Source organism: Diabrotica virgifera, chromosome 4 (assembly GCF_917563875.1).
Source record: "Diabrotica virgifera virgifera chromosome 4, PGI_DIABVI_V3a".
Lineage (NCBI taxonomy): Eukaryota > Metazoa > Arthropoda > Insecta > Coleoptera > Chrysomelidae > Diabrotica > Diabrotica virgifera.
This window is the reverse complement of record NC_065446.1, coordinates 64,740,749-64,755,414: the sequence shown is the minus strand read 5'-3', so window position 1 is coordinate 64,755,414 and position 14,666 is coordinate 64,740,749. Positions and strand designations below refer to the sequence as shown.

Genomic DNA, 14,666 nt, shown 5'->3' with positions numbered 1-14,666 from the left:
AAAATTATCGATGACGTCATCACGCCCAGATGGATGACGTCACTAGTATGATATATATGCCAAAAAGTCGTAATTTAAAAATAAACTTGACCTGTTTCGGGATTTTTTTCCAAGATTGTCCATTCTCGAGAAAATGAATTTATTCCAACCTTTACGTGCTCACTGTATAATTAATCCAATAAGTAAATATTTATTGAAAAAGTCTTGAAAAGTCTATAAAATAAAAGTCTTAATATCTTGAAAAGTAAATAATTATTGAAAATTTATTGCCAGTCAACAAATATTTGTATAATCTATCAAATAAAAAATACCAAATCAAATAAAGAAATATGTATTCAAATAGATATCTTCCTTCACTCTAGACCTACCGAAGGGAATGTAATGGTCATCGTCTCAATCCATCTTGTTCGTGATCTTCTTCGTGCTTTTTTATATTCTCTGGATAATAAGTATTTCCATGTTTGGGCCGTTGAAGACCAAACAGAAATCCAGGGAAACAACAGAGAGGATATAGCAGAGACATGGAGATTATATTGCAGGGATCTATATAAAGATAATCAACGTCAGGAACTTGTTCACCAAACTCCTGAACAAATAGAAGAATAACCTAATATACTCGAGAGTGAAATAAGACTGGCGATCACATAACAGCAGAAATATGCTAAAATCCACAAAAGAAACCGGAATAAAATTGCCTCACTGTAATAATCTACATAATATACAGGGTGACCCGAAAAGATTGGTCATAAATTATACCACACATTCTGGGGTCAAAAATAGTTCGACTTCGACTGAACCTAACTTACCTTAGTACAAATGTGCTCATAAAAAAGTTACAGCCCTTTGAAGTTACAAAATGAAAATCGTTTTTTTTTTCAATATATCGAGAACTATTAGAGGTTTTTTTATTGAAAATGGACATGTATCATTTTTATGGCAGGAGCATCTTAAAACAAAATTATAGTGACATTTTTCTGCCCCATAAAAAAATTATGGGGATTTTGTTCCCTTAAACCCCCCCAAACTTTTGTATACGTTCTAATTAATTCATTATTGCGGTACCATTAGTTAAACACAACGTTTTTAAAACTTTTTTGCCTCCTAGTATTTTTTCGATAAGCCAGTTTTTATCGAGGTGCGGCTTCTTTTTCAATATATTTACGTAGCAATTTTATGGGGGTTTTGTTCCTTTAAACCCCCAAATGTTTGTGTACGTTCCAATTAAACTATTATTGTGGTACCATTAGTTAAACACAGTGTTTTTAAAACTTTTGCCTCTTAGTCTAGTTTTCATAAGTCACCTTTTATCAAGATGTAGCTTCTTTTTCAAAATATACCTAAAAATGTAAATTATAAATAAATTTTCAGATTCTTAACAGGTCTCTGTAATCGTACTTAACCATATACAAATATGTGGTGGATTCGACAAACATTCAAAATATCTGGATAAACACTGGCTTATCGAAAAAGTACTAAAAGGCAAAAAAGTTTTAAAAACATTGTATTTAACTAATGGTGAAACAATAATAATTTAATGGGAACGTACACAAAAGTTTGGGAGGTTTAAGTGAACAAAATCCCAATAAATTTTTTATGGGGTTCAAAAATTTCACTTTAATTTTTTTTAAGATGTTGCTCCCATACAAATGCCGCATGTCTATTTTCCATAAAAAATCTCTGAGAGTTTTCGATATATTAAAAAAAAAATCGATTTTGATTTTGTAACTTCAAACGGCAGTAATTTTTTTTGTGTGCACTATTGTATATAGGTAAGTGAGGTTCAATCAACCTATTTTTGACCCCAACATCTTTATTATAATTTATGAGCAATCTTTTCGGGACACCCTGTATGATACAACGATATAAAAATACAAATAAGGATACAATGGCTAATGGAAAGTACCCAGACAATACCAATTATTCAGTCTACCATTGGAGTCATTCCGAAGAGCCTCTTAGAGAACATAAAACAGCTGGGTCTTAACAATCATCTCTATAAGACCCTGCGGAAAGCGATAATACTCTCAACCTCCAGATCTATAAGAAAATTTTTGGGAGATATCCCGACATACCAAGTCACCCAGGGTTCTATAACATGGAAAGAGGCCCAACAGAGCTCAATCCTCTTAATATCTGGGATGAGTGATATCTGAGATGAGTGAATTTTCCTCTTTGAGGGAGTGCGAGCCGTATGGCTAAATCTGGATATACACTCACAAACAAAAATATTGCATATTTTGTTTGGGAAATAATATTTTTCCTTTTAAAAAGATTTGTACTTTTTATTGCTAAATAAGTTGAGCTGGACTATCCTACGTATAGTTATGGTCAAGTAACTTGCATATTGCAGAGTCACAACTAATTTTTAGAGAAATTAATGAAATAAGTAGTCTGATTTTTCATATAACATTTAATTAGAAAGAGAAACAATAACGACAATATAACAGTTTTTTACGGCAACATTGTAACAATTTAATACCTAGTATTTCCTCCTCTAGCCCTAATGATTGCCTGCATCCTTCTAGACACGCTCCGCAGAATATCTAAGATGGTTTCTTGCGGAAGTCGATTCCATTCTTTCTGTGCAGCAATTCTTGATTCTGCAATTGAGTTTGGAGCTGGATGCATCGTTTGCTGGATACTCGTATGCATCTTTTTAGGATGTCCCATATATTATGTTTTATTGGATTTGCATCAGGGCTGATTGGTGGCCAGTCTAGAGCCTCAACCCCAACATCCTCAAGATATTATATGTATGACTGTTCCTGCGGTATGTACACGGGCATTATCATGCATTAGCACAAAGTTGTCATACCCAATAGAAGCCGGCATAAGAAAAAACATGTTCTTCAAGGATGTTCCGTATGTACCAGTCAGCATTCATTCAAATATTCACCTCAATCAGCTCCGTACGACTCTCCCATCTAATTCCACCTCATAGCATTATGGAACCACCACCAAAGCTAACATTTTGTATAAGATTACATTCTGCGAAACGTTCCCCGGACCTTCTGTATATTCGATCACATCCATCTGGCTTCCATAATTGTATACTCGTTTCATTTGTGAAAAGAACTCTTCCCCATTGATGTTTGTTCTAGTTAACGTGGGCTCTTGCAAAGTGCAACCTTTGAGTGTTATGCCGTGGTAGAAGAAGTGGAACTCTGGCAGGGCGTTTTGGAGTCAAATTAACCTCTTTAGTCTTCTAGTCACAGTTTTGACACTTACAGTGATCTCTTGTCCTGTGATCAGTAATTCATTTTTGAGATGGGGAGCTGTAAGTGTACGATTTCGCAAAGATTGACGTCTTAAATATTGGTCATCTCTTGGCGTTGTACATCTTTTTCGTCCTTGACCAGGTCGCCGCTTGTATTCTCCAATCTCATTGTATCGCTTTACTATACGAGAAACAGTCGACTGATGGATATTCAATATCCACGCAATATCTTTTTGTCTGTAACCTTCATTTCTTAAAATAACAATTCTAACACACACTAACTTGCTTAAATGTGGTAGGCATATCAGCAAGAAAACTGCAGAATCGAAAAATAAAGCTCTCCAACTGACATATTTTAACTGACATTTTAACGAAACAAGAATTGTCAAGTCGCCGAATCACACTTTCCATACTATGCAATGTTTGTTAGTTTGTGACATTATTGCATATTCGGTTATAAAGACTATGCTTAACCATTTATTTATCTGTAATAAATTAAAATACATCAAATAAATAAATAAATAACATGAATAGATAAATAAATAAACAAAAACAATACTTAACATTTCAAAGATGAAATTTAAACAAATAATAACGATTAAACATAAAATATGCAATATTTTTGTCCGTGAGTATACAGGGTGTCCCAGACTAATTTAGCCACGCTATATCTCTAAAACGAATAGAGATTTTCGAATGGGACAAAAAGTGGTCTATTTTACTTGTAATACACTTTAATATGGCGTAGAAAAAAATCATCCCCTAAATATTCATCCCTTAGTTATAACCCCTAACTTTAATTTTTTTAATAGCACCCTGTATATTTTTTTTATAGTTTTGGATTTGCTCTTCTATCGTCTATTCAACATATTTTTTAAAAATAAAATCTGTTCATAAATAACCAAGAAAATATCAGTTTAGTTTTGTTAATTATGTGTCCCAGACTAATTTATCCAGACTATATTTCTTAAACGAATAGAGATTTTCGAATGGGACAAAAACTGATCTATTACATTTGTAATACACTTTAATATGGCGTAGAAAAAAATTATCCCCTAAATATTCATCCCTTAGTTACAACCCCTAACTTTATTTTTTTAAGTAGCACCCTGTAAGTTAGGGATGAATATTTATTGGATGAATTTTTTTTACGCCATATGAAAGTGTATTACAAATGGAATAGATCAGTTTTTGTCTCATTCGAAAATCTCTATTCGTTTAAGAAATATAGCCTGGATAAATTAGTCTGGGACACACAATTAACAATAATAAACTGATTGTTTCTTCGTTATTTACGAACCGATTGTATTTTCAAAAAATGTGTTGAATAGACATGTGTTGAATAGACATTGTGTTGAATAGATAAAATACCACACTCAACATTACTAAAAAATATACAGGGTGCTATTAAAAAAATTAAAGTTAGGGGTTGTAACTAAGGGATGAATATTTAGGGGATGATTTTTTTCTACGCCATATTAAAGTGTATTACAAGTAGAATATATCAGTTTTTGTCCCATTCGAAAATCTCTATTCGTTTAAGAGATATAGCGTGGCTAAATTAGTCTGGGACATCCTGTATAAAAAGTGACTATATATAACACAGTAATTAATAAAAATGCAACATACTGGATATATTTTGATATTTATCATTTTCATTAGCAGATTCAACTCTTTCGAAGTACCGAAATGTGGGACAATCACTCTCCGAATAATGTACACCACACACAATAGTAATAACCAGAGCAAACATTTTCAAACTTATTAGACCAGTCATTTTGATGACCTCTCCTCTTGATCTGCGGTTGACACCAACATCGATTCCAAGTACTCCACTTGAAACCCGACAAAATATATTCTCTTAATATCGTTGACATGAAACCAACCAAAAATCTAACTTATTGTTAGTAAAGTTAAAACCGACTGAGTTTATTAAAATTGTTTCTTAAATTAAAAAGTTTTAGAAATTTCTACAAATAATCATCCACACATAAACACAATTGACCTTTTTGAGGTTGTGAGCTCATACTTATATCTGGGAGCATATAATATCACAAACACAGAGTAACTGCAAGAAGAAATAAAACGAAGATGTGATCTAGCAAAAGTTGCCGCACGAAAATGGCCAAAATATAAAAGGACCCCAAATTTCACAAACGCTAAAAATGAGGGTGATCAACTGCTTAATATTCCCATTACTGACATACGGATATGAAATAAAGCAAACGGAAAGAAGAAATGTAGATATCACTGAAATGTTCTGTTGGAGAAGAACGTTACGAATTCCGTTTACAGACCACAGTGCAAATAATTCAGTTTTAATCGAGCTAAAAGTCTGGCTATAATAAATAATAATATATAAAATAATAAATACCGGGACTTCTTCAAAACGAATAATCTCCCTTATTATCAATACGTCCCTGACAGAATGCTTGAAGACGACCAATACACTATAAGCTATTGGTACTGGGCACTGTGGCCACAGACCAGCCAGTAGCACCCAATAGATCAGATCTCATATTATTGTAGTTAATAAACTGACTAGTCAAACAACACTTACCTATAGATGTGGCGATACCTAATAGTAATAATCTACTTGTAAAATACAACGAAAAGAACGCCAAGTACAGAGATCTATATTACAATCACAATAAAGATGCACTAGAAATAAACAAACTAAGACACGTTGAGTGTTCGAGGAGCATTCTCAAATCATGATTTGCAATGTATAAGCATTGTAAATTTCAAATCATGATTTAGAAAGTTTATACATTGTAAATCATGGTTCGGGAGTGCTCCTCGTAACATTCAACTTGTCATTGTTTGTTTATTTCTAATGCATCTTTATTGTGATTGTAGTATAGATCTCTGTACTTGGGATTGTAAATCTCAAATCATGATTTACAAAGTTTATACATTGTAAATCATGGTTTGGGACTACTCCTCGTAACATTCAATGTGTCATGGTTTGTTTATTTCTAGTGCATTTTTATTGTGATTTTAGTATAGAAATACAAATAAGGATAAAATGGCGAATGAAAAGTACCCAGCCGATACCTAATTATTCTGTCTACCACTGGAGTTATTTCCAAGAGCCTCTTAGAGTACATAAAGCAGCTGGGTCTTAATAAACATCTCCATGCAGAAAGAGATACGACTCTTAAACTCCAGATCTGTAAAAAAATTTGGGAGATACCCCTACGTAGCAAGTCACTTAAGGCTCGATAATCCCACAAGGCATACTAAGAGTTCCACCAGAGCTCAATCCTTTTGATACCGTAGGTATCTGGGATGAGTGGATTTTCCCCTTTGAGGGAGTGCGAGTCTGTGGCTAAATCTGGATATATAAAAAGTGGCTATACATATCAACGTAATTAATAAAAGTGCAACTTACTGGATATCTTTTTATATTTGTCATTTTCATTTGCAGATTCAACTCTTTGAAAGTACCGGAATGTGGGACCATCACTCTCCGAATAATGTACACCATACACAACAGTAATAACCAGAGCAAACACTATCAGACTTATTAGACCAGTCATTTTGATGACCTCTCGTCTTGATCTGCGCCTAACACCAACATCGACCCCAAAGGCTCCACTTGAAATCCGAGAAAATTCATATTCTCTTGATAACGTTGACATGAAATCATCCAAAAAACTAACTTAATGTTAATAATGTCGAAATCCAGTTTATTAGAATTGCTTATCTCTGTTTTCCTACGAGGTTTATTTTAAAAGTTTCTAACGATGGAATAAAATATACACCATAAATAACTAAATATTAAAGGGTTAAATCAACTTTATAAGAAGCAACATTTTAATCGTTCGTGTCTATAAAATTTATTTGATGTGTATCAATAATAATTCGCATGTGTATCAGTTCAGATACGAATTTGATATTGATAAGGTAAATCCAACAATGCAGTGGTAAAATTAAATAAAACACCAGGTTTATCTTAATGACGGTAATCACTACAACAATGTTTTTAATTAATTCGTTCCAAGTTGTGTAACCTGCACAGTAAACAATAAATTTATACAGGGTGACAATCTTGATTCCAAGGAGGAGACTGTCAATATGTGTTTAGCCCTAAAGGTTTGACCTTCTAGCAAAGAAAAACGTTACAATTGCACATAAATAATAAAAAATGAGATTGATAATTATTGTAAAGTTCTGATGTCAGCTTAGTTTATCGTATCTCCCTCCAATTTTTTCTGCCTTCCTCCTATTATATAGTGTCTCCCTCTAATTTTTAATTTTTAATTAGAGGGAGATACTAAGAGAGTAAATCCATTCGCACACTGTCACGGGGGTAAACTAATTCGCACACATTCAGGGGAGTAAACCTATTCACACAAATTTACGGGAGTAAACCCAATTACGGGAGTACCTACATAGGCGAGGCAACGAAGCATTTAACCTAGGAATTTTGTGCAGTAAGAAGACTCGTTATGCAACTTTTTGCATTCGATTCGGGAGAGTGTCAGGAAATTTTGTGAACTAAATTGATCTCCGGGAGATGAAAATTGCATTTTGTGCATAAGAAAAATGCAATTTCCATGTGCATCTCGAAGAGATGGAAAATGAAAAATTTAGAACTCGGGAAATATTGACGGAAATGAGTTCAATTTTTATACTCGGAGGTTTTGGGGGTCATTGAACACGAATTTCAGAGATGGCGATGGTCTCCGAGGTACTTGGTGTAAAGGGTGAAACTCGTCGCCTGGAGTTTTATGTTATAATCATTCAAAATCACTCAATAACCATTACTCGGCGGTTTTGGAGATCGCTAAGCAAGAATTTCTGTACGGCGATGGTCTCCGAGGTACCTGGTGCCCATAGTGGAACTCGTCAAATGGAGTTTTATGTTATAATCATCAGGGCCGCTGCTACCATGTGTGCAAAGTGTGCATCGCACACAGGCGGCCAACAATAGGGGCGGCCAAAAGCAGGCCACTGATGATACTACTTTTTTTAAAAGGCAAATAAGTTCAAATAATTAAATAGTAATGTTTGAGATAATTCTAATTCTAAAGTCCAATATTCCAAACAATAAATATTATTGTTACCTGATAATACTAAAATGCGCTTCATTTAACATTTATAGTGCTTTTTTTCGCGAATCTAAATATTTTTCTATGATATTAGATTGTAGCCCAGATACAACGCAAGTAGAACAAATAAATAACAATAAATTATTGTAGTAAGATGTGTTTCAACTTTTCGGATATTTTTTCTCCTGAAACGGACGTAACTGGACAAGGTCTCTTTGAATTTATAGAGAGTAAACTTGAAGAATTAAATATAAATATTATAGATAATATGTGTGGACAGGGTTACGATAATGGAGCCAATATGCATGGTAGACACATTGGATTGCAGAAAATCCTCGGGAAAAATATCCTCGATCATTTTTTATTCCCTTTTCCGCACATAGTTCAAATCTGGTGGTGAATGATTCAGTAAAATTAGGTTTTGAGTGCGTGGAATTTTTTAATACTGTAGGTACAGAAACTATATGTATTTTTTTCTTCTTCGAATATTTGAAGGAAAATTTTATTAAAGCACCTTCCAAAGTGGACATTAAAATCATTGTTGAACATGCGATGGGAGAATCTGATCAATGTAATCGCACCATTAAAAACCCAGATAAGTAAAATATATGCTTTAGAAGAATTGCAAAATGATAACAAAAGGGATATGAATTTGGAAATTCAATGGATAAACATATTCAATTGTGAGAAAGTGTATAAAGCCCTTACAGACATAAACAGCTCGGAGACTGACATTAGTGCAACCGATTTATAAAGTATGTCCCTGTAAGTTGTATCCATATGGAAAACATTTTTATTATTAATTTTACGAAAAAAAGTGATTCTTCATAAAAAGCTCTGCATGGTCCAAAACCTAAGATTTAATCATCAAATATTAAATTTTTTGAATATTATACGAGGTATGTGAAAAAGTTTGAATTTCACTCAAGAGTAAAGTAGTTTTATTTTTCACAATATTGAAAATTGCTATTATGAAAAGTTGTTTGGAATTAAAAACTATATTCTAATATGCAATTACGTCCTTCTAATTGAAATTTTTTTTTGAAAATTATAGATAACTAACAGTATTTTCAGTACATATTTCAATTCTGATAACTCTTTTATTATTAATTTTTGCGAAAAAAAGTGATTCGTAATAAAAAGTTCTGGATGGCCTAAAACCTAAAATGCAAACATCTTATATCAAATTTTATCAATTTCATACGAGGTATGTCAAAAAAAAATAATTTAGATCAAAAGTAAAATACCTTTATAGGTAAGAATATTTTAATTAGAAGGATGTAATTACATCCTGAAACATAGTTTCTAATTCTAAATAACTTTTCATAATAACAATTTTCGATATTGTGAAAAATAAACGTGTTTTAATCTTGAGCGAAATTCATATTTTTTGACATACCTCGTATAAAATTGATAAAATTTGATATAAGATGGTTGCATTTTATTAGGAATCACTTTTTTTCGTAAAATTAATAATAAAAGAGTTATCTGCATTGAAATAACTGAAAATAATGTTAGTTATTCATAATTTTTCAAAAAAAAATTTTTTTTCAATTAGAAGGATGTAATTGCCTACTAGAGAATAGTTTTTAATTCCAAACAACTTTTCATAATAGCAATTTTAAATATTGTATTTTCAGTACATATTTCAATTCTGATAACTCTTTTATTATTAATTTTTGCGAAAAAAAGTGATTCGTAATAAAAAGTTCTGGATGGCCTAAAACCTAAAATGCAACCATCTTATATCAAATTTTATCAATTTTATACGAGGTATGTCAAAAAAGATTAATTTAGATCAAAAGTAAAATACCTTTATAGGTAAGAATATTTTAATTAGAAGGATGTAATTACATCCTGAAACATAGTTTCTAATTCTAAATAACTTTTCATAATAACAATTTTCGATATTGTGAAAAATAAACGTATGTATTTTAATCTTGAGCGAAATTCATATTTTTTGACATACCTCGTATAAAATTGATAAAATTTGATATAAGATGGTTGCATTTTATTAGGAATCACTTTTTTTCGTAAAATTAATAATAAAAGAGTTATCTGCATTGAAATAACTGAAAATAATGTTAGTTATTCATAATTTTTCAAAAAACATTTTTGGATGTAATTGCCTACTAGAGAATAGTTTTTAATTCCAAACAACTTTTCATAATAGCAATTTTAAATATTGTGGAAAATTAAGCTATCTTACTCTTGAGTGAAATTCAAACTTTTTGACATACCTCGTATAATATTCAAAAAATTTGATATTTGATTGTTAAATCTTAGGTTTTGGACCATGCAGAGCTTTTTATGAAAAATCACTTTTTTTCGTAAAATTAACAATAAAAAAGTTTTCCCTATGGATACAACTTACAGGGACATACTGTATAAAGAAATTAAAGCTATTCAACCATATGTTACCGCAGAAAAACGTCCTGGTAATATTCTTGAATACATTTACGAAATAATATTATATCAACATTTCCAAACACTATAATCGTACGTATATTCCTAACTCTACCCTTTACTGTAGCTAAGGGTGAGCGGTCGTTTCAAAACTTAAAATTATTTGGGATTTTCAGTGAAGCAAGATAGACTTTCTGCTTTAGCAATGTTATCTATCGAACATGAAGTGTGTGCGACATTGGATATTAAAAACAAAGACATTGTCAAAATTTTCCCGAAACGGAAGCCAGAAAAGTTTGTTTTTAGTTTCTTTATGTATTTATGTTATATTATTCACGGTTTATTTTAATTAAATGGAAGTTTAAATTAGGATATACAATATGCATATAATGGGCGTTAGACCATGGATATTACTCAAATTGTTCAAGTATTTATCTATTTTCAACTTATTATTGTTATGCATCTTCTGCACATTTCTTTAAATACTAGTATGTACATATTTCTAAAGTGTTGGAAGGGGGGCGGCAAATATTAAGTTGCACAAGGGTGGCCAACATCTCAGCGGCGGCCCTGATAATCATTCAAAATCAGTCAATAACCATACTTGGGGGGTTTGGGGGTCGCTGAGCACAAATTTCATGTCGGCGATGGTCTCCAAGGTACCTGGTTGGCTGTTTTAGTTTGCATTTTCATTGGAAAATATAACTGACTTAATAAAAGAGAAGGAAATAACTCTCAGATAAGCTGCAGCGGAAAATAGCATTTTTGAGAGTCAGGGAGTCAAGGTTTCAAGCGTTGCCAATGCAAAAGTGGTTGTAAAAATTAGTGTGCATGTCGTGCAAACAATAAAATTTTTAATTCAAAATACCATGGTTTGCTATCTTGTCAAAATAAAAATAATTAGTTTTCAAAGGTAGTTTTCAATAAAAAATAATACATCATGGATAATTTTGTTAATTTATCAACATTGGTCATATGCTTCTGGACACTGTCGTTATTGTTATTGACCGGTTATTGATGAAAACTCTAATTTTATGTTATGTTTTTACAACATTGGCCAATAGCTAATGTTACAGAGATCTATTATAGTACAATCACAATAAAGATGACCTAGAAATAAACAAACTAAGGCACGTTGAGTGTTCGAGGAGCACTCTCAAATCATGATTTGCAATGTATATATATTGTAAATCGCAAATCATGATTTAGAAAATTTATACATTTTAAATTATGGTTCGGGAGTGCTCCTCGTAGCATTCGACGTGCCATGGTTTGTTTATTTCTAATGCATCTTTATTGTGATTGTAGTATAGATCTCTGTACTTGGGATTGTAAATCTCAAATCATGATATACAAAATTTGTACATTGTAAATCATGGTTCGGGAGTGCTCCTCATAACATTCCACGTGTCATGTTTTGTTTATTTCTAGTGCATTTTTATTGTGATTTTAGTATAAAAATACAAATAAGGATACAATAGCGAATGAAAAGCCAGCCGATACCTAATTATTCTGTCTACCACTGGAGTTATTCCCAAGAACCTCTTAGAGCACATAAAGCAGCTGGGTCTTAATGAACATCTCTATCCATGCAGAAAGCAATACTACTCTTAAACTCAAGATCTGTAAAAAATTTTGGGAGATACCCCGACGTAACAAGTCACTTAAGGCTCAATAATCCCACAAGGCATAATAAAAGTCCCACCAGAGCTCAATCCTTTTGATACCGTAGGTATCTGGGATGAGTGGATGTCCCCTTTGAGGTAGTGCGAGCCGTGTGGCTAAATCTGGATATATAAAAAGTGGCTATACATAACAACGTAATTAATAAAAGTGCAACTTACTGGATATCTTTTGATATTTGTCATTTTCATTAGCAGATTCAACTCTTTGAAAATACCGGAATGTGGGACCATCACTTTCCGAATAATGTACACCATACACAACAGTAATAACCAGAGCAAACACTATCAAACTTATTAACCCAGTCATTTTGATGACCTCTCGTCTTGATCTGCGCCTAACACCAACATCGACTCCAAAGGCTCCACTTGAAACCCGAGAAAATTCATATTCTCTTGATAACGTTGACATGAAATCAACCAAAAAACTAACTTAATGTTAGTAATGTCGAAACCGAGCTTATTAGAATTGTTTCTTATCTCTGTTTTCCTACGAGGTTTATTTTAAAAGTTTCTAACGATAGAATAAAATATACACCATAAATAAATAAATATTAAACGGTTAAATCAACTTTATAATAAGCAACATTTTAATCGTTTGTGTCTATAAAATTTATTTGATGTGTATCAATAATAATTCGCATGTGTATCAGTTCAGATACGAATTTGATATTGATAAGGTAAATCCAACAGTGCAGTGGTAAAATTAAATAAAACACCAGGTTTATCTTAATGACGGTAATCACTACAACAATGTTTTTAATTAATTCGTTCCATGTTGTGTAACCTGCACAGTAAACAATAAATTTATACAGGGTGGCAATCTTGATTCCAAGGAGGAGACTATCAATATGTGTTTAGCCCTGAAAGTTTGACCTTCTGGCAAAGAAAAACGTTACAACAATTGCACATAAGTAATAAAAAATGATTTGAAATGAGATTGATAATTATTGTAAAGTTCTGACATCAGCCTAGTTTATCGTATCTCCCTCTAATTTTTTCTACCTTCCTCCTATTATATCGTGTCTCCCTCTAATTTTTAATTAGAAGGAGACACTAAGAGAGTAAAGCCATTCGCACACTGTCACGGGGGTAAACTCCTACACACATTCACTGGAGTAACCTATTCACACAAAGTACCCCGCACAAACCTTATGGAAATTAGGTGCCAGTGGATTTCGTTCATACTTTGGGAAAATACTCTTTGAAGCATCCTGATAAAAAGTTCTCATGGGCACAACTCAATCGTATGAAGGATTTTCAAGATATAGAGGCACAAACTCGGAAAATTATAAGATTTACTGGGTATTCCATTTCCTTGAGTTACTGTTTATCTGGCAACATGTAGAAGTTTGGATCAAGAAAAAGTACTAGTAGTATAGGATTTTTTCCTAGCTATCCAATGGCGACCTTTACTTTGACCTTGACCTTCAACGGACGTCAATTTCTAGAGTTTCGAGGGTTTTTGGCATTAAATTGATATAAACAGATTACTCATGTGTTTTTGGAATCGCTAAACACGAATATGCCGTCAGATTTGACCTTCGGAGGACGTGGTGGCCAGGGCCACTGCAAGGGACGTCATCTTCTAGAGTTTCGATGGTTTTCGGCATTAAATTCATGCAAATGAATTACTGGAGGGTTTTTTTGAGGTCGCTAAACACGAATATGCAACCAGAACTGACTCCCGGAGCACCTGGTTTCCTAGATCAATGAAAAGGACTCCTGGAGCTTCGAGGGTCTTTGGTACTACAATAGTGCAAACGGATTAGTTGTAGGTTTTTGAGGTTGCTGAACACGAATACGTGATCAGCACAGACACAGGAGCATCTGGTGCCTAAGACAGGTGATCTTCTGGAGTTTCGGAGAAATTAAATGGAGAAATCAAATGGATTACTTTTAGGTTTTTAACTCCAGAATATAACCTGTCTTAGGCACGAGGTGCTCCTATGTCTGTGTTGGCGAATTTAATGCCAAAAACCCTCGAAACTCTAGAAGAAGACATCCGTTGAAGGTCAAAGTCAAAGTAAAGGTCGCCATTGGATAGCCAGGAAAAAATCCTAGACTACTAGTCCTTTTCCTTAATCCAAATTTCTACATGTTGCCAGATAACCAGTAACTCAAGGAATTTCAATACTCAGTAAATCTTATAATTTTCCGAGTTTGTGCCTCTATATCTTGAAAATCCTTCATACGATTGAGTTGTGCCCATGAGAACTTTTTATCAGGATGGTTCAAAGAGTATTTTCGTAACGTATGAACAAAATCCACTGGGACCTAATTTTCATAAGGTTTGTGCGGGGT

The 14,666-nt window shown here is 33.0% G+C and overlaps 1 protein-coding gene across 2 annotated transcripts in view; it reads right to left on the bottom strand.

Annotated features, from left to right (window-relative positions):
- LOC114325837 (probable beta-hexosaminidase fdl) overlaps positions 1-13,011 on the bottom strand; it is a 36,306-nt gene extending 23,295 nt beyond the window's left edge. Inside the window, exons 1-2 of one of the 2 annotated variants that reach the window (XM_028273968.2) lie at positions 12,682-12,956; positions 6,612-6,768 (exon numbers count right to left, since the gene is read on the bottom strand). In XM_028273968.2, the coding sequence (XP_028129769.2) occupies positions 6,612-6,768; positions 12,682-12,774 (250 nt within the window). In that variant the 5' untranslated portion in view covers positions 12,775-12,956. Of the gene's footprint in view, positions 1-6,611; positions 6,769-12,524 lie in introns of both variants that reach the window. The other variant, XM_028273967.2, reaches the window with a different exon arrangement.
- Between the last annotated feature and the right edge of the window lie 1,655 nt (positions 13,012-14,666).